Below are 21272 nucleotides of genomic sequence, written 5' to 3' on the forward strand. Positions count from 1 at the left end.
AATCACAGGGAATTAAAAGCCATAGGAATTCCACTATGACACTATGGCCAATGGATGGTGATCAGGAGAATAATCATTATTATATCCTTTTAATCAACACATTTGGCAGGCACCAACTAAGTACCCAGTGGTATTTCAGGAAAGATCTATGAGATGAAATATGCACAATCTGTAGATGTGTTTTGACCGACAGGGTAATGATAACACAAATGGCTGTGAGAGAATTTTACTGCTTCTTAAGAAAGATACTAGATATTGTGGTCTTAACAGCCTTATCTGGATATTGTTTAGCTTAGGCCTCCAAAAAACAGAGGTTAGATGAGACATCTTATTAAACGTATTATTTCACATGCTTATCTAACAGCTTGTCATTTCCTCAGAAAGGTTTCCTCCTAGGGGTGAAGGACTAGACTCAAAGGTAAACAGCAATTATTAGGAAAACAAATCATTAAGAAAGCATAGCTTAGAAGTGAGTAAAGGGATCAGTCTGTCTCAACTGCTGAGGAATATCTGAAGAAGGGCCAGTCAGTACCCCTCCTCCTGGTACACTACTGATTTTCTGAGACATCCCCAAACTTATATAATCTGTTCCAGTGTCTCTTCTAGCATGTTGTGTGTGCAGATTTTTCTGTTTTGAAGTTATGGTCAGCATACTTCTTAGCAACTGAGCAAAAAGATGACTATTAATGAAGCTAGCAATTTTAACAAGTCAATTACTAAGCAACGTATTATGACACCTTCCAGGATTCCTACATCTCTTCCAATCCCTCTTTCACACATCTTCTGGCTAATGTATTCCTTCTCCTACAGATTCTACCCTCATCTGCTCTTTATTCAGAGGAAAGGAAGAGGGTATGGCTGTCAGCCTAAACTAAATAGGTACAAGACTTTTCTCCTTGATACTTACCACTGATCAGTCTGATTCCATTTCAGATGAATCAAAAGAAACAGTTATCAATAAACACCAGCTTTTAAGTACAAGAACTACAGAAGTCTGCACATCTTTCAAACCTTCAATTAGGTAAAAGAAATTTCCCAAAGAAGAAGGGTATCCTCTTTCCAACACTTTGCTCTCAGGTACACCACCAGAAAACAATTTATCTCAAGGGAATCAATCTCAGGCCACAGAGTCAAATCCACAGTCACCTTCAGTCACTTCCATTCCCCAGCGCAGAAACCAGTCTTCTGAGACTCAGCAGGTTTTGGCTGCTCCCTGTCCTCCTTCCCTGTCTCAAGTTTCTTAAGTTCTCAGTTTCCCCAGATGGGGCCTGAGCTTCTGGAGGGGGAGGGAATGGCAAGCTGACTAATCACAGCACGTATCTCCCTCCACCACTCCACTCCTCTCTGGGTAACAGGATATAATGTGAGTGTGTGCATGCACGCACACACACGCACACTGCTAGAATCCAATTCCAGAAGAAATACTCCTTTCAAAAATGGGAATCAAGTTCATCTTTCATCAATGTTGGTGGGAGGAAGGGGTGAGGCAATACCAGGGTTCATAATGCCAAGTCACTTAGCTGGTGAGGAAGGAACATAAAGTTTGAATACCTCTGCAAAGAGCAGTTTTATCCTTATCGGCTACTCTCTACCCCACCTCCCACCCTTCATATGAGACAACATACCTCACTGGCTTTGCTAATTATCTCCTGAGGTGCTCTAATGAAAATAAGTGATCTAGGCCTCCAACTGCCAATTAGAGGTAAAATTAAGAGGTTAAAAAGTGGCAACAAATAGGACAGGGAAGGACTTCCTAATCTTTTGAAAACCGCAATTTACACTAGATACACATCCCGACTATGTTTCAATGCCTATTTAGCTATCTGCCCGTCCAACTGCCTGGCCTGTCCATACTTTCCTCATCCTCAACCTGCTACAAATAGTATATGAAAACATGCTTGTTGTTCTTTTTCTCTTAACATTCGATTATCATCAACTCTAGCATATTTTTATTTTAATTTTTAAAATATTTATTTTTAATATTTATTTTTGAGAGATAGGCAGACACAGAATCCAAAGCAGGCTCAAGGCTCTGAGCTGTCAGCACAGGGCCTGATGCGGGGCTCGAAACCATGGACCGTGAGATCATGACCTGAGCCAAAGTCGGACGCTTAACTGACTGAGCCATCCAGGCGCACCAGTGTTTATTTTTGAGACAGAGAGCGTGCATGTGTGTGTGTGTGGGGGGGGGGGCAGAGAGAGAGAGGGAGACAGAGAATCTGAAGCAGATTTCATGCTGTCAGCTCAAAGCCCAACCTGGGGCTGGAATCCCCAAACCATGAGTTCATGACCTGAGCCAAAGTCGGATGCTCAACTAACTGAGCCACCCAGGTCCTCCATTTATTTATGCAGAGGTGACTGAAGAAATCTAGGTTCCTGGAACATACCCATGACTTTAGTGATACACCAAAGTTCCCTTCCAACTCCCTCTGCACCCCCACTGTTTCATTTTCCCAACTTTATTATGATCATTTTCTACATACAAAAACTTATCAATAGTATAATGAACACCTTTATACCCTCCATCTACACTGAATCTATTTTCCACATTAGGTTTCTTTCTCTGCATATATACACATGTATACATGCACACTTTCAAGTGGTTCTGCCAAAAAAAAGGGTTGCAAACATGAAAATTCACCAATAAATTCTACAGAATGAATTTTCTAAGGATATTCCCCTACAGAACCACAATATCATACTTAAGAATATTAACAATAATCCTGTATCATCCAGTCTGTATTCAAACTCCTCTAATCATCTCAAGAATTTCTTTCAAAAAGATGTAGTATATGCACAATGGAATATTACATGGCCATAAAAAATGAAATGACATTTGCAGCAACCAAAGGCTATAATGCTAAGTGAAGTAAGTCCATCAGAGAAAGACAAATACCATATGATATCGCTTGTATGTGGAATTTAAAAAACAAGCAGAGAAAAAAGAAACAAAAACAGACTCCTAAGGACAGAGAACAAACCTAGTGGTTACCAGAATGGAGGTGGGTGGGGGATGGGTGAAGCAGATATAGGAGATTAAGAGTAGACTTATCTTGATGAGCATTGAGTAATGTGTAGAATTGTTTAATCACTATATTGTACATCTGAAACTAATGTAACACTGTGTTAATTATACTTGAGTAATTTTAAAAAAAGAGTGTCTTTCATAGTTATAGACCTAAATGCCTCCCCAATTCTTCCAACCCAGGTAGAACCAAGGTTCACTAAATGCATTTGGTTGTTAGGTTCCTTCAGTGCCTGGTTATCTATCTAGAATAGTTCTCCTGTGTTTTTCTCCCCCCGCTGCAATATTGACGTTTCCTGGACAAGTCCAGCCCAGTTGCCTTTTGGAATCTCCCACTTTTCAGATTACTTTTTCCTATAAATTGGAAGTTCAGCTTTGAGGTTTGATTAGAAAGAGATTAAGATTTTGGCAAGAATACTTCATAGATAATGTTGTATACTTTACTTTGCATTGTATTAGGTAGCATATCATGTTAGGTCATTCCATTATTAGTGACACTAAACTGAACCCTGGGTTAAAGTGAGATCATCAGTCTCTGAAAGGTGTATTTTCTCCTTTGCAAGTAAAGGTTAAATTGTGGGGTGATATCTGTCAGCTTGTGAATATCCTGTTCCCTAGTGACTTTACCATCTGTTCATAATCCTTGCCTGAACCAATTATATTGTGGTGGGGGTGGGGGGATGTTATAGAAACATGTTTTTTTCCCTTACCATTCTTATCACATATATTAGCTGGCATTACTTTTTGTAAGGAGAAACTTTTCTTCTCCCTCTTTCATTTTTTTTCCTTCCTTGTCTTTCATATTTTTATTTATTCAATCTGTTACACTCAATAACACAATGAGTACACTGAATGCTCCAATTGTCTCAAACTGGGCCAGTGGGAGTCTCCTTCAAGCTGATTCTTCTGTTTAAGTGCTTCCTTCCTTTCTGGTATAAGAAGATATACCAGGCTCACCTTGTTCTTTCTCTGTTTCAGATCTGGAATCAACGATTTCTCCATTTCTCCAAGCTCTGGTTTCTTTCAGTGGGGAATGGTATTTAGAAAATAATATCTGAGTTTAAAATGTGCTAATTGTTAATAGAAGTGTCAGTGCTCCTAAGTTCTTGCAGGGGATAGAGAAATAAATCTTTTTGTTTACTCATGAGTTTATATTGATATTTCCATTTCAAATTTAACATTTTTTAAACTTTTAATTTTCCTATTTGTATTTCTTTTCTCTTATTATTGTTTTTTTTTAAGTGTATTTAGTAAGAGAAAGAGGGAAGGAGCAGATAGGGAGAGAGACAGAGAATCCCAGGCAGGCTCTGTGCTGACAGTGCAGAGCCTGATGTGGAATCCCATGAACCAGGAGATCACAACCTGAACCAAAATCAAGAGTCAGACATTAAACCGACTGAGCCACCCAGGCACCCTCTGTCTTAGGTTGACAATGCTGGTCTCTAATAGCAATGATACGCTTACTTGTTTTATTCTAGAATACAAATAAAACAATTTCAAAATTACAAGACTAATGTTACTAACAATATTCTACGTAGTGAAGTGTCAATATTTCACTGAAGTTCCTTTTGTCCTTAGAAAATATCTCACGAAGGATATATAGGTGAAGTATGGTTTTCTGAGTGGTTAATATCAATTTGATATGTAGCTAGATTCATTTGTTTCTGTTTACAAGCAATTTTAAGGTTTCCTTTCTCTTTAATTTTTTAACACATAAGGCACATGTCTCAAAAGTTTTAAAGGTATATTCAGAGAAGTCTCACTGCCATTTCTATCTCCCCAACCTTCCTCCCTCCTCACCATTTTCATTAATTTCTGGTTTATGTTCATTAATACAGGTTAAAAAAAATTGCAAGTATATACTTATACTCGTATTTTCCCTGTCTTTCTTACTCAAAAAATAGACTGCTAAAATATTCTGCACCTTGTTTTTTTCCCTTAGCAATCACTTTGTATTGGTTCAGAGTGTAAAAATCATTAATTCTTAAGTGCTGGGAAAGACTGAGCCAGATTACTACTGTTCACCTTATATGTTTGTCATAAAAAGTCATTAGACTTAATTCACAGTCCTCTCTAAAGCCTATCTTGACTTTAAATAAAACTCACAAGAACTTAAACTGGCAAACCTCACTGCAAGGTACGCTGGGATGTTAAGATGAAAATTTGCCAACTGCTTACAAATAGGCAAATGTGTATTCTTCAAATTAATTTCTATCAGAGAAAAGTTAACAGTGAAAGCAAGCAATCGATCATTGGACAGGTGTAGAAGATGGAGTTTCTGACATTTTGGAAGGTGGCCACACAGACTGAATAAATGCCATCTGTATAATTTCTTAGCCTGCCAAGAAGAAACAAGATTGGAGACGTATAAAAACAATCCTTCCTTCCTTCCTTCAATTTGGAAGTTTAGCTTAAATGAAGTTGAAAGCCAATTACATCTTAGAAATTCAAACCCTCTACACATATTTGCTTGAGTGAATGGGAAGGCTATATTCACTGAGGGGTGAAAGACATGAAAATCTTTGCCAAATAGTTTATGGCAAAAGAGCTACAAGCAGCTCCAAAAAAGTGACAGCTGAGTTGACCTGGGTGTGCTTTCTAAACCCTAGGTTAATACCCAACAAAGGTTAATGAGACAGAAACCATATCAGTTGTTTTTTGTTACCATCTACTGCTTCCCATAAAGTATAGGCTCAAGGGAGGAAAACGCCATCAAAACTCAACACCAAATAAAATAATAATCAGACTTTAAAGACCGAATATTGAATAGTTAACTATGTAGTAACAGGTATTGTTTCCAAGTGTGGGTGGGTCAATGGGATCCTTCAGAATCTGCTCTGTAGACAGATGGAATAGTTTCGACTTCAAAAAACAAGGTTAAAATCACTTTAAAGATCAGCTGTAGGCGGCTTTAGTTTCCACAGCTCTTAAAAACACAAAATAGCAAACATCTAGGAGATTAGAAACATAATTCAAGGACAAGAATCTGACAGTCACATCAAATACAATCACACTGTATTTTCCATTCTAGAAAGGTAATATTTGCCATCCCTTCCTGACTTTCTAATTTGAGATGTATATATTCAATTTTAGATAAAAGTCTCAGCATGAAATCATGACCTTAAATAGTCTGTAAGAAAAAAGGTAGTTGATGGGGCACCTGGGTGTCTCAGTTGGCTAAGTGTCTGACTCTTGGTTTTGGCTCAGGTCATGATCTCACAACTTGTGGGTTGGAGCCCCACGGTAGGCTCTGTGCTGACTGCACAGAACCTGCTTGGGATTCTGTCTCCCTCTCTGCCCCACCGGAAGTCTGTCTCTCTCAAAAATAAACATTAAAAAAAAAAAAAAAAGAAAGAAACAAGGTAGTTGAAAGGAATTGGTGGTTGCAACGTGCCTGGGGCTATTTAACAATAAGAACCACCTATTGCTCCAGGATGAATACAGTGCAATTCCCTAAACTCTCTAGCTCCCCAACCAGAACACAGAAGTGAGTTTTCCTGACCTGTGACTTTCTGAACAGCCATTTTCTAATGAGGAAAAGTGGACAGATGCACAAGGATAAAGATCTCTTCCTTTAGGCTGTACTGCAAACCAAAAGTCAAAATCAAATTTGGTATAGGAAGAGTTATTCTTCAAATGTGATCAATAAGCAATACTGCGAGAACATCACTGATCTAAATATTTTTCAAACCATTCTTGTTTAAATTCTGGCATATAAAGAACAAGTAAAACCACTGCAAGCATTACATCAGGACTTTTACCTAAAGCTGATTATAGATTTGAAATCCACACTTACTGGTATCATAAAAACCAAGGTCCTGAATGCCTAAATTTCTATGACATTCTAGTTTAAGCACTCTGCTTCAACATCAGTGGCCCACAGATATGATTTCTTTACAGAAGATTTGTATTTTCAAAACATGTTGGAATCTTTCGAGTGAGAGATCTACTCTTCACAGATGAAAAAACAGAACAGGGGTTGGGGTTAAGTGACTTGCTGAAGGCAAATGTGTTAACAAACTGAGATTTAGAAAAAGAAAAAAAAAAAAAAATCCCTACAAGCCTAGTACCATTATATTATCCTTCTTCCAGAATAGGCTGGGGGAAACAGCAGCTCTCCCCTTTATTTTCAAGAGGTCAGTTAAAGGATAGTCCACTATTGCACTGAAGCTTTCTGAGCTTCCATATGAAGACTTGTGAGCTCTAGGGAAGGAAGAGAATTCTCTCCATTCCAAAATCTACATTGATTTTGGGAAAAGTGAAATGATGCAGAGAAATGTAGTATTTTAAAGCTGCCAATGAATTGCTTTAAGAGGTGCTGCTCCTTGGACGTGGAAAGGGTGAGGAGAGAGTAAGAGCCCAAACGTGGAGGCAAAAAGCTCCGGTCTAGCATACACTTCCACCATCTTCTGAGGATGGAATGGGGAGGAGGAGAACGTACAGGCAATCTAATCCAGATCACTAGGATGAAAGAAATGACCCCAGAACTTCCTACTGTAGGCATCAAAAGCAACTTAGAAATTCCACCTGTTATTTATTTATTCAACAGGTTTTCAATCTGGTATGATTAAAACTGATCAATGATTTGGTTTTTTTCATCATCTGGGAAACATTATTATTATTGTTATTATTATTATTATTTTTAACATTTATTTATTTTTGAGAGACAGAGAGAGAGCATGAGCCGGGGAGGGGCAGAGAGAGAGGGAGACACAGAATCTGAAGCAGGTTCCAGGCTCTGAGCTGTTAGCACAGAGCCTGACATGGGGCTCCAACCCACGAACCGTGAAATCATGATCTGAGCCGAAGTCTGATGCTTAACCAACTGAGCCACCCAGGTGCCCTGAAACCTGCTATTTTCATTTAAAATGACCATATTTTAAAACATACAACAGAGAATATATTTTAAATGTGCTTTTTAAGGTAACTTATTTATGTTGTATACAATGGTAATGGGGGAACTTTTCTTTCACACAACAGTACAATCTATATAACTAACTGTATAGCTTTGTATGGTGAATAGAACCTTAAAACAGACCTAAACAGTCCCAGGAAGTGAGGCCTGAAATTCCTTTGATCACTCAAAGGGCTTCTTTAAAAATAGAAAGTAAACATAATTGGTGGTATAATTATATTCCCCCTAGATTAGGGAGTTTTGGGTTTAATGCATCACTGAGCAAACAATGAGATGTCCTTATATTAATAGCAGGTTAGAAACTTTAATAGCAGAACAGTTTTTCCATATGCTGGACAACTGGAGCAGTTACAACTGGAATCATCTAGAGCCTCCAGGCTCCTTTGGGGAGGACTATGGGCTCTGAGTGTATAGAAGTTTGGCCTGGTTGGCTCATTTGGTTAAGCATCCAACTCTTGATTTCACCTCAGATCATGATCTCACATTCCTGAGACTGATCCCTATGTTGGGCTCTGCACTGAGTGTGGAGCCTGCTTAAAATTCTCTCTCCCTCTGTCCCTCTCCTCAGCTCACATTCTCTCAAAAAAAAAAAAAAAAAAAAAAAAAAAAAAAAGTTTGGCCTGGAAGACCTTGAATACAGCACAATTTCAGCATCCCTCAGTGTGGGTCTGGAAAGTTCCCCTTAGACGTCAGGCAGAGTGACAAGAATTCCCCGTAAAGACCACCCTTAAAGAGGTCTTGATCTGTAGTTACACTAAAGGTCAGATTTTAGGGAGGTAAAGGCAGAATTGGCACAGGACTCAGTGTGTTCATTGTGCTCCATTCTCTATTATCTGGCTGGGTTATTTCTACGTAATTCTTTCTCCCAGTGTCCCAAACAAAATTTCACTCATGTTTCTGCGGTACATGTTGTACTATACATTATACTAACCCTGAAGCACAGTTTAGCCATTCGCTCAAGTCAAACACCAACTTTTCCAAGGATAGAGACATATTAATATTGGTATACATGAAGCAAAGCCTTATCTGCCCTCTCCTTTTATCTTGAGTTCTGTTTGATAATAAAACAATAGTGACAGACCCTTTAGAACTAAAATGTAATCTTTTTTTTTTTTTTTTCTTTCTTAGTCTGGGTCTCAAATCCACTCTCTTTGGTTTCAGGCTATCTGGCTTACCAGCTCAGTCAATTGTCTTTCTGAGTTCTGCCCTCTTTTTTTTTCCTATCCTCTTTCTCCAGTCTTTACTCCTTGGGTATTTCCTCAGCCCCTCATTTATCAACTCCTTCTGTGATGTTGTGTTTTGAAGCCAGGATTTCACTATAATGCCCTCTCATGATCTTTATAATTTTACTGTCACTCTTAGTCTAGGAATTGATAGTATAAATCATGTTAAGGAAATTCTCATATTCTGACCTGATTTTTAACCTATTGAGTCCAACAAGCTCAGCCAACCAGAAACTAGGGGTGGGAATGGGAAGAGAGAGTCAAAATCATTCTCAACATTCAAAGAGAGCACAGACTAAGAAATGTGACTGGTGTAGTGGAGGCCTAGCAATTCTTATTCTTTTTTTGAGATGCTCTCAAGTTCTTTGCAAAGGACCTTGGCTGTACAGATGAAGAAACTACAACCCAATGTGGCTAGGAGATAATAGTCCCAAATACACAACTCATGGCCTGGCTTTACCCCAATCACCACATTCTCAATTCTGGACAAGCATTCTAGGTTTTTAGCTTGGGTTCGCGGACGGGCCTCAGGCTGCCAACTCCCCTTATATGCAAATTGGTGTGTGTGTGTGTGTGTGTGTGTGTCTGTGTTTCGGGAACATGAACACAACTCTGATAGGGCTCCAAACTCCAAATGATTAAGAACCACTGTATAAGACTTATATGACCCAAATAATAACCTCACAAGAATGTAAACTCCACAGGATATGGATCCTTGTCTTGTTCACTGATTAATCCCTAAGTGCCCAGTACAGGTCCCGGTAGACAGTAGTAGGTGCTTAACCCTGAGCTAATAGAGCTACATGATTTCTGGTCATAGCTTACTCTGAATACTTTGGAAAAGAAGAGTAACCATAGGCTATTTTCAGGACCTCTCACATGGGGCACAAGATTTTTTCTCATGGCCAAAGTCGTCCGAGATAGATGGTAGCTACATTACCATTCCAATATCAGATATCATAACAATTTTGGCCAGCCTTGTTAGATAACCTAAGTGGTTCTAAATATGGGATCTTTCAGGCTTCAGCGGTTTCGAAAAGCACATACTATCCTATTCTCCACTTGCCCCTTACCATCAACCCTTCCCCATTCTGATTAAGTAGGTCTAGGTTAGGGCCCTGAAATGAATGTTTTAAAAAAGTTCCCTAGGTGACTGATTCCTTCCATTCTTTCTATTCCATGAGAAGTACTCATCTGAGACAATCTAAGCAGGATCTGAAAAAACAAACACAAGCACACGGAGTTTACCAGGCTCTTGATAAAGCAACTGAAGGCACACAGGGAACAAATGGGTTAGACACATCGTGTTCAGAGAGAAAACAAATAAGGCAAAGAAAGTAGAAAATCTGCCTTTGTAATACCAACTCCATTTGTCAGGTACAGCCAATCCATCAAATGGATCCACAGGGTTTAGGAGAACATGACAAAGAGCTCGTCTCAGGAAAAGAGACTATATTTTTACAATGGCTTGGTCCAAAATCAGTAAAAATTGGCAAGGTGCTCTCATTCCAAACATGCCCAGCGTTCAGCTAATCCTCTCCCTGTGGAGTCAGAAAAGAATGTGCAGAATTCTGAACCCTCTATTTCTCAAATAGGAGGGGTTCCTTCTTCTGAATGCAAGGGTTGAAACTAATCCCATCAACTCTCCACTCCGAATTACAAACTGGGTAGAGGAATGAGATGCCTCCCTACACGGGTGCTCTCCTTCTAACCTTTATGATCTGTAAATATCCTATACCCCATCTCACAGAGGCCATGCCTTTGCTGACCTCAATTCATTCTCAACTGGCAAATAAGAACAGAAACCACCCCCAGAGTAATGTTTCCCTCTGGGAAATCCTGGGGAAGGGTGCAGTAGGCTCAGTGCCTCCAGCATGCATTTTCCCTGGACTTACAATACAGCTTATTACATTTAGAACATCATGTTCTCAACCAGCTTGGTCTCTTTTCTGTTACAAACCTGAAGTAAACAGATTCTACAGCAGCTACAAGTCTGTTACCAAGGCCACTGTATTGATCAGTGTAATTAACATTCACAATTCATCTAGTCCAGCATGACAAGCCAGCTGGGCTACTCTCCGTAAGAACTGAACATTGGGAATCTTCCTGTCTTGCTTGTTAAGGAGTCTGGTGCTCCCGAAGCTGGGCACTAAAAACTTAAGTACTGAATTAGAAGCAGGATACTACCTGGCTACCCACAGGAAACTGAATTAGTTACCAGAATAACTGAACACATCTGCCATCTCTACAAAGCACCTACTTCTACTTCCAAAACTACAACATTCTGAAGGTCTCCCTTTCCCCTGAATTCTGCTTACATCACATACTTAGGGAAACAAAACACAAAATCCTCAATGCCAACTAGGGCCTGATTCCTGGTTAGGACAAGCATTGGCCCAGTTCCCAGAAGCCTGTAACTCTAAAGGAGGTGAATTTCAAAGACAAGGGCATATATAGTTTTTGAACATGGAGCTTAGCTTTTGGTTCAGAAGGGGCAGCTAGGGTTGCAGAATGAGAAGAATCAGAAGTTTGCCCATCATTGCTGGGCAGCACTGTTGTTTATTACTTTCAGGACTCCAACACCAATTCCAAAATGAAACTGTTCGACTCACTGCTGGCCCTCAAATCTCAAACACCCTAAAGGTGAGCCTCTGTTCCTTAAATCAAGAGCATGTGTAAACCAGAACACCACTTTCAACTTAGGGTAGTGTCCCTATTGCTAAGGGTTTAAAACCGGGTGGGACATCAAATTGCCTTCCCATTACAAGGAAGAATATCCCTAGGCTTCTAACCTACTGCCTTGTGATTCTCAAGCAACTGGGCTAAGAAGCTAGAGGCCTTGTATCTCAACAGTCTCCTCCCTTAGTTCCTGATTCTAGCATTATAAAGGGATCTACTAAGCTGTTGGAAATTCTTACCAATGCCTCACCTGCAGTTCTCTGTATTCCCATTATCACCCATGTGAGAGGAATCTAAGTTAGAAAAACAACCCTTGCCAACTGAAGGGGATGGTGAGCCAAAGCCGCGAAGTGAGTCCAACTCACTTTCTCCTAGAGAAATCATCTCACAATATTTTACTCACTAAACAATTGGCAGTACTTATATGCTAAGCACATGGTCCCTGCCCTCAATGTCTGGTCTAGAGAAATCAAATGAAAAGTATGATTCAGATATCAAGTCAGTTCTGAAAATAGTTTTGAGAAGTACTACACTGAAGTCAAACCTGTTTTTGAGACATACAGGGGAGCCAGTTATTTTATTTAGTTTTGATAGTGTAGCATGTGAGCTCCCTACTCTGAACACTTCAGCTCTGAAGCTTTACAGGCACTCACAGCTCATATGAAGGGCAGTGGGTATGAGGTAGTACAAGAATCCCCAAAAGTTGCTGACATGCTGGTTTCAGTACACCTAAGTTCTTGAGTTGAACCCTCAAGGCATTGATAATGAGGCTCTTGGGAAGCCAAGGAGCATCCCAAAGAGGCGGATGACAAAGAACACCAACAACCTCAGTTTCGTTCCAAGGACAAACTGCAAGCTGGAAACAATCGGCAGTTTCTGGATCTGTAAAGGAAAGAGATACTATGGCTTAGAGACCTCCTCCTCTAAATCAGGGTTTTTAACCCAGGATCCATGGATGAGTTTCAGGGAGTACCACAAGCCCTCTGAAAAGTATAACAAGTTTTTGTGCCCCTGAATTTTCCTAAAGAACTATAATTTTCATAAGATTCTTAAAGGGATCTGTGACTCAAAAGATTAAGAACCATTGTTCTAGAGTCTCTAATCCAGTGAATATCTCAGGAGCATCCCTCAAACAGGCAAAATAGAAACCTATTTCAGTTCTCTACCTTCTACAGACTTGTCTACTTACTGACCTCTCTTCTAAAATTAGAAACAGAGATGAGAGTGTGTACTTTAAAAATTCAAGGCAAAGAGCTCTTTTCTACATCTCCAAAATAAAGCTAACCATCATGAGAGCCCAAATGAATCTTCCTTAAGACCTATGAGGAAGAGGACAGGGTGGAGGTGGTCCAAAAGGGCCGAGCAGAACCACTGTCCACTACTTACTTTCCTGATAAGTCCCTTTTTTTTAAATTTCAGGATCCTATGATAAAGAAAACAAGTCACAGCCCAAAAGCCTGGACTCGAGGTCAAGCCAGTCCTGGGAGAAGGGAATAAAGTAATTCCCCTTATGATCATGGAAACCTGTGTCCCAAAAGTTCCTCTTAATTGATAAGTACTGTAAGAGCTGAAAACACTTATTAAAAACAGAACTTCCAAAATCCTGACATTACTCAAAACACGGTAATATGGACAGCTTCATTCAGGAGGCCAAAATGAAACATGGTTACAGTGCTCTCCTCCAGGCCTTTCGCCCCTTCACTCTGTCACTCACCAATCCACCATCTGGCTCACAGAGCCGCGCCCCAGTGCGGATCAGCACATTAGCATTCTCCTTGGCACCCTGAGCACATAGCATGTTCAGGGGGATTCCATGGATGGCACTGTGCACACACTCTTCAGGAAAGAAGAGAAAAATATATAAACAGGGCTCGCAGTTCTTCAGATTGTAAAGACCTAGGCCTGAGGCAGGGCCAAGACCAACGCATGCAGCAGTGAGCAGTCCCAAGCCCTCCGGTTTAAGCCTCACTCTAGCATACAACTTCGCACAGGGTGTCCATTTTAGAAGTGAACTGGTTTGGGCTGGTAAAGAACATTTTAAGCCCATTAAGCCCTACAGGCTAAGTACAGAGGCATGTCAGCTGAGGCACTGGGACTTCTGTGGCAAGAAGGCAGGAGCATGCAGGGCCAGTCCTAGATTTGTGTTTCTTCAAAGTCTTTTCCTCATCTCCACTACGGTATTCCATATACTACCTTTTACCCGTAGCTCATTATATTTTTTCTCTTTGTGGCCAGTTTGGGTAGTAAATGATTAAGCCCCATTGTATATTGCTAAGTAGTACCAGCCATTATACACGTTGTGAGATTAAGGCACCGGACTGAAGCCTTTAGAAAAACTGAACAGAGATAGGAAAAAAATGAAACCAGTCTGAGTGTCAACAAAGGCATGAGGGTTCCACCCTAGTTCTGTAATTGCCTTGGAGCAAAGGCCACACACTTCTGCCGGAGAAAATCAGTTAAATGTAATTAGGAGCAGGCTGTTTAGGGCAAAGAGAAACAGTACCTGGGGGAAGGAGGTGGAATACACTGGGGAGTGATCTGAAGGTGACCACATAAAAAGATAGTCATACCTCAAAAGAGTCTTTGGAATTGTTTCCTGTAATTCAAGGATTCTAGTTTGGGAAGACTCCCAGATAATTACAGTTTGAGGATATAAACTCGTGGACTCAGCTGGCCCACTGCCTGATAGGTGCCCACCTTCCACAGGTACATCGTGTGATGTGGGGGGGTGGGCAAGGGAGGGGTGGTGGGCAGGCAGAGCACATCCATCCCATTTCCAGTACGAACTCGAAGTTCTCCGGTTGTCTACGTCCTTCTTGGAAATCAAATATTTTAGTGTTCAGCAGGTTTAAGCTCTACATTTTTCTCAGGGAAAATTTCTTTCCTGGTGAGAAGCCATTCCAATAGAAACATCTTCGTTTTGGCTCTTTAAGACTATTTCAAAATTCCATATAAACCAGGGTACTTTTCAGAGTTTATGGAGGTAGTCACTGAACAGCATGTTGGGATAATACATAAACTGGAACTGCAAGAAGCAAACCAGATATATGGTCACTCTAGTTATAAAGGAACAAAAACACTAAGTAAATTTAATAAATTCACTAAATGCTAATCCCCTCAACAATCCTGTAGTACTATCATTACTTCTCATTTTACGGACAAGAAAACGGAGGCTCAGATGGGTTAAGTCACTTGTCCAAAAATCACAGTTATCAGATGAGAGGAACTGAAGGTAAACCTGACTCCAAAAATCAAGTGCCTAACGTACACGGTACTACTCAGTTAGCCAAGCAACAGCGGGGATAGCTAGTGAAATATCTGAACGGGTCAAAGGGAAATACAGAATCGGAAGAGAAAAGGTGAACACACCTCAAAGTGAAGTTTAAACTGCTTATCATATGCAAGATACTGACACTATTGACAAGGGTCGGAAGGAAAATTTGTGGTAAGAATCAGTCTTTAACGTTGGGTTCTTAGATTTCAGGTTGGAAAAAACTCTGGCCTATGCAAATGTATTGTTCTTCATACCCGATGAGGATGCTTCTGACCTACCACAACATGACGTGTTCTGAATTCTTCTACGCAGTATAATGAGGGTAGCCTTTCTTTATAAAATTTTAATATTCAAATTCCCAAACTTGAGAAACTGGTAAGTATACATGATTCTCCTTTACTGGCCAGTTCCTTTAATTAACAGTCCCAAGACAGCATTAAAGTACTTGTTTACAGATCATAATTACTTGAGGTGGAAGAATAAATTTATCAAGAGTCATAGGCAACTACAAATCTACATGATTCTATATCAAAATATCCTTTATGAATAACCTTACAAGAATACATTGGGTAACATACACTGGATCCAAATAATATCCTCCTGATAAGACACACAATTGTAATCTTGCCAGCAAGGGATCTAGACAATGAACAAATTTCTCTCTGTTACAACATAAAAGTGCAAAAGAACTAGAACAAAGTAATATGGCAACTAGTGTCTAATTAAACAAATAAGAAAAAGAGAGATAATCAGTAATTGTGGAGAAATCCAAACTAGATCTTCTTATATACATCCCTGACTCCTGTTTGAAGACTGCCACTAAAACAGCTGTTCTAAAGAGAACTGATACTTAAAAAAAAATTTTTTTTTAATGTTTATTTATTTTTGAGAGAAAGAGAGAGAGACACACAGAGTGTGAGCAGGGGAGGGGCAGAGAGAGAGGGAGACACAGCATCCAAAGCGGACTCCAGGCTCCGAGCTGTCAGCGCAGAGCCCGATGCAGGGCTCCGACCCGCAAACTGTGAGATCATGACCTGAGCCAAAGTCAGACGCTTAACGGACTGAGCCACCCAGTCCGAGAACTGAGAGATGCTAACGACGTAGAAAAGATAAGAAACATCCACCTATCAAACCTCAGTGAATCTAAGAAGTATCGGTGCAAATTCTATAAAACTGCGCCAAGAATTAGTCATAACATAATCCTTCCTGATGAGAAGAGGGGCATCCTGCTGCATTCCACCCAACACATGAACAGCTAAGCAGTACTCACTAAAGCTCTACTCGGTGTGCTTTCCTAAATCTTAGCCCACCCTTTTGATGAACCGGTGCTATACATGCCTTACTCAAATAAAGAATATCCTACAAGCAAAAGTAGCTGTTTTGTCTCTCTTTTCTTCTGCTGTGCTGATGGTAAAAGTCTGTCTGCATAGATCTTAGGTACAACACCTAAGTACCACTCTGGAGAGACCCCCGCTCCCGCACCCCCCCCCCCCCCCCCCCAGTAATAAATGTTCAGAAGTGCAGAGAACAGCAAATGCTCTGATAAGGCCTTCCAGAGAAACTTATCTATCTTACAAAGTTTCATCAACAAGCTGGAGATCTGAGTTTACTCTAAGAAAAAAAAAAAAAAAAGTCAACTTGACACAATGTTAATTTCCAAAGGTCCAAGGACAGCCATCACCCCTGCAACACAAAATAGCAGAAAGAGGGAAAAATACCCAGTGACTATGGGGAACTAGCTGACTTACCTGGGTCGACTGATAACCACCAACATTAAAGAAGAATCCTCTTTAGCTGTGGTACAATGTACACTACCCTTACAACTCAGGGACCCCTTTTATCACCCAAATATTCCTGGCAGTACAATCTGAAATCAACAGTAACAGTTGTGAACAAGCCTTACTATCGCTGTTAATACCATCTCATGAAAGTTTCCTTTAGAACTTTATGTGTCAGCAAAAGCTGTCTTCCCAAGAAAATGGTATGTATTATTTCCCATGTCTGCTAGCGTGATTCCCTCTATCCTCTGGCTCCTAGGAAGCTTGGAGTTGCATGTGATGATCAGGTTCATCAACGGTCTTAGCCCTCAGGGTTAAAGGTATTTTTTTTTCCCTCTCTATAGTTTTGACTTTCTATCTAAATTGTGTATGTCTTGCGTTATAAGTCATCTCAAATGCTCACTAAAAACAGGCAGCGTAAGAATACTAATAGACTTCCTTAAAACCACTTTTGCTATCTTAGCTCCTAACATGCACCTATCTCCACCTGTTCCAAATAAAAAGCACTTATTGGTAGATGAGGAAACTGAGGCACAGAAGCTCACTTACTTAAGGTGGTAGCCACTTAGTTGACTTTTTGACACCCAGATCAAGCCTTGAATCAAACCAACAAGTCCTATTAACTTCACAGTACTGTACTAGACCCTAGGGCACACAAAACTAAGTTACGATTACAGTTGAAGAATTTCAATTTATCTATGCTTTGAACTGACGGACAATTTGTCCCCAAAGTGAACAAACTTTCACCAGTTACACTGGAATCTGATCTGAGGACCATCAAGGTCACCCTAATGTAACCTGTAGCCTGACTAGCACCTCACTTCCTAAGGGGCCTCAGGGCTTGGAATGACCTAAGGATTACTTGGTCTAGAGCCACGCTGGAGTCCTCACAGGCTAAGGACGGCACCTTTTGAAGAGGCCTTTTTCTGGTACCATTCAGTACACGGCTGAGCTACATTTTTCTCCCTCTCTTCTCATGCTTTCTCACATTATCAATACATGGCAGAGGTACAAAAGTGACTTAAGTCATAACGTCCAATTCAGTAGTTGTGAAAAAACAGATCACCTGGGACTTGCTGTGTGACCTTGACTAGTCCTCAACCAACTCATTAACTAAATAAATGCCTTCTATTATCACTAGGGAAAGGGTAATTAGTCATCATAAATCACTTTAATACAAAGTGCTGTGTAAATGCTAAACAATAAAGCTCAGAAAGAGCAAGATTAATAAGAAACATGGGGTACATTTACTAGCAAATGGAAACTTCTAACAGGGTCTTCCCACATTCCTGGCAGAGACTGCTTCTTTCAGCTAACGGAATATGAGTCTTTAAAATCATTAGCATTTGTCCTGACTATAATATACATTTAACAGTATTTCTCCTGGGAAGCAAAGAGGAAAAGGGATATTTATTCCTGGTAGGCGGTCACACAGACATCTCAATTACTAGTTGGCAGGTGGGCAATTAATACTTGAGTACCTACTATGTGCTAGGTACAGAGCTGGGTACAGTAGGTACAATGGTGAACAAGAGTCCCTCCCTGCCTTTATGGAGTTTACAACCCACAAAACAAACTTTGTCTTATTAATAGTGGCACTCGCAAGGATACCGGCTTACTAAAATTAAGGCAAGAAAGAATAAAAACGCTTAATCTCTGAAGCAATTAGACCAAAGAGGATAGGCTAATGGGGAGAGGAAGAGTTCAGGGAATTAGGGTACGAGGGCTTTCCCCTAACCCATCATAGCTACTACCCTCAAGCATTCTTAGAAAAGCTGTGACTGTCTCCTCAAATAGTGCAGATTAGAGTTACTGCCCCCAACAAAGCAGTCAGCTGAAGTGACAGCACGAAAAGTAACGTTAATCAGACTTCACAGAATCAAAGGATCTTCTACCACCTTTTTAAGGCATCTATTGGTAAGTTTCTGAATTTTACGGGAAAACAGACCCACGGCACACAACGGTGAACCGTCTTTTCAATCCTGCATTTGCCTCCTGGAGTGGTAGATTGATCTCCTTTAAAAATAAAGTCATCTTGCCCACTATGACAGCTTGACTAATTCAGGTGTAGGAGCCTCAAGGACTCTTATCTAGTCCTGCAAACCTTGCTGTATTCAGCTTACACAAGCACTGCACCCCGTCAAACGCTGCAGGCCCGGACAGCCTTGAAATACCGTCTTTAAAGGAGGGCAATATGTATCCAGCTTCTCACTGGTTTCAAGAAAGGTCACCTCTCTGCAAAGGTTCTCCGGTCTGTTAACTGGGTGCCAGGTATGTGGAAAGTCAAGATGTGGGTGGCAGCAAACGCTCACAAGGCACTCGGGATCCCAATTCCACCGTTCGGAGAGCTAGTGAGACTAAAATCTCCAAAGCCTGCTATTTAATCTTTCAGGACAAGAGAATTAGAAGGGTGTCCTCTGAGCTCAACCCCGCAGCACAATAGACTAAACTTGTTCTGCCTTAGTTGAGTGCAGTACAGAATGAGCAATCCTTCCTTACCACCCACCCCTCCAACCCACCCAAGCTCCCTTCCCAAGGGATGCCTAAGTGATCTATTCACATGACTACCATCAACCTGTATCCATGGCAGTGTCTGCTGTCACCAACCCCCAAACGTTAGTATCTTACATACGTCCAAGCAACCGGATGACCACAGAAGGTGAAAACCACAGTGTCCTTTCCAATCTCACACTGCCCTCGCTGCTTTCACCTGCATAAACGAGCTAGCCCCACGTATTTCTTCCTCTTGCCTCCGAGCTAGCACGCAGTTGTCGGATAAACCAGCCGCTGCTCCCAAAGATTTGCCCAAAGCGGCTCTGCCAGATTTATCCACTCACCTGAGGGGAGAGGTTCTGTTCAGCCCCAGCCCCTGGGGCTGGTCACAGGGGTCGTGAGTTGGCTCACCCCAATCCCGGCCCCCACTCCCGTCTTCGAAGGGCCCTGCCTGCATCCCGGAAAAGTCAGCCTCAAATTTAAGGCCCGGCCCTGGCGGATTTCAGAAAGATCCCGGAGGACTAGGGCCGAGGGACAAAGGAAAGTGAGGTCAGGGGCGGCCTTTCCAGCTCGGGATAGGCCTGGGGCCACTCACTCGCCACCCTTCACACCGCCTCAGTCGTCCCGGACCTCCTCAAACCTGGCCCCTAAAGTCCCAAACTCGCTGGATCCCGGGCCCCGGGCAAGCTCGCGCCCCTTCCGCGAGGCCCCAGCCCAGGCCCCCACCGCCACCCAGAGCCCCCGCACCTTCTTGGGCGCCTTGGTGACGGTGGCCATGAAGGAGTACTTCTCAGCGTCCTCAATCTCCTTGGCCTGCTTCAGCTCCTCCCCGACCCCGGGCAGCGGCATCGCGTCAGGCATCGACATCCCCCGGCCGGCCCGGCCCGCGGCCGACCCGCCGCCCCCGCCTCTTTCCCTCACGGGCGCCCGCCCGCCCGCCCGCGCGGCGCCCTCCGACACGCGTTCGCCCACCCTCCCGCCCGGGCCGCGCGGAGCTGCGTCCGGTGCTAAAGTGCTGTGGCCAGCGCTTCGTCCGCTCGGCAGTCTATACCAGCCGGACAGCGACGGCAGCGACAGGAGCACCAGGAGCAGCAGCGCCGAGCTCCGACCGGCCCGCGCCGCCACCTCCGCCGCACGCAAACACGCACGCAAAGTAAGGGTAGAGGGTGGTGACGCCACGTCAAGTACTGGCAGCTCCGAGTTGGGGAGAGAAGAGGCGGGGAAAAACGGCGTCCTGTCATGACGTCACCACGCTGGACCCGGCCGCAGAAGCCACGCCTTCTTCTTCCTGCCTTGCCGAAGTTCCCAGAGGGAGTTAGACCCTTTCCGCCGCCAGGTGGCGACATCAGCCCTGTAAGACGCGCGTGGTTTCCGCAAGAATGCCTCGGACCTGGGAGGGAGTCTCTGAGCTGTGGGGTTCCCCCCAAGGCCTCACTCAGGAAGGTGTAAGGGGGATGTTTGGAAGCAAAGCCCAGAGCCCCACACGACACGTCCTACAGTCAGTACTAGGAAATAGGCGGGGCCCGAGACAGCCCACCCACGGCCCCAGGCCTTTGGACCAGCAGCCCCTTCCCCTTTCTGTTCACCGCCCCCCCCCCCCCCCCCCCCCCCCGCACAGACTCAGAGAGCAGTGTGGTTTCCGCACAACCTTTTGTGACCTCCTCCACCACCGTCTCCGCTGGGTCTTGCCTGTTTACAAGACCTTCAGGTCGCAGAGCTGATGTTATCTTGCCCCTGGGATAGGGGTAAGGGAGCCGAGAGAAGGAGGGGGGATTTGGGGGTGGGACAGATAAGTCCCTGGCTTGAATGGTTTTCCTGCTCATCCCTAGAAGCATTAGATTTTGCCAGTTCCCAGTGGCACCCAGGGCATTCGCATGCTGTTACT

The 21272-nt window shown here is 42.4% G+C and overlaps 1 protein-coding gene across 2 annotated transcripts in view; it reads right to left on the minus strand.

Annotated features, from left to right (window-relative positions):
* The window catches only part of AHCYL1 (adenosylhomocysteinase like 1), a 38324-nt gene extending 17787 nt beyond the window's left edge, over positions 1-20537 (minus strand). Inside the window, exon 1 of one of the 2 annotated variants that reach the window (XM_060621850.3) lies at positions 20135-20537. In XM_060621850.3, coding sequence (XP_060477833.1) covers positions 20135-20254 — 120 coding nt within the window. In that variant the 5' untranslated portion in view covers positions 20255-20537. The remainder of the gene's footprint in view (positions 1-20134) is intronic. The other variant, XM_060621848.2, reaches the window with a different exon arrangement.
* Between the last annotated feature and the right edge of the window lie 735 nt (positions 20538-21272).

This window comes from Panthera onca, chromosome C1 (assembly GCF_046562875.1).
Source record: "Panthera onca isolate mPanOnc1 chromosome C1, mPanOnc1 haplotype 2, whole genome shotgun sequence".
Taxonomy (NCBI): Eukaryota; Metazoa; Chordata; class Mammalia; order Carnivora; family Felidae; genus Panthera; species Panthera onca.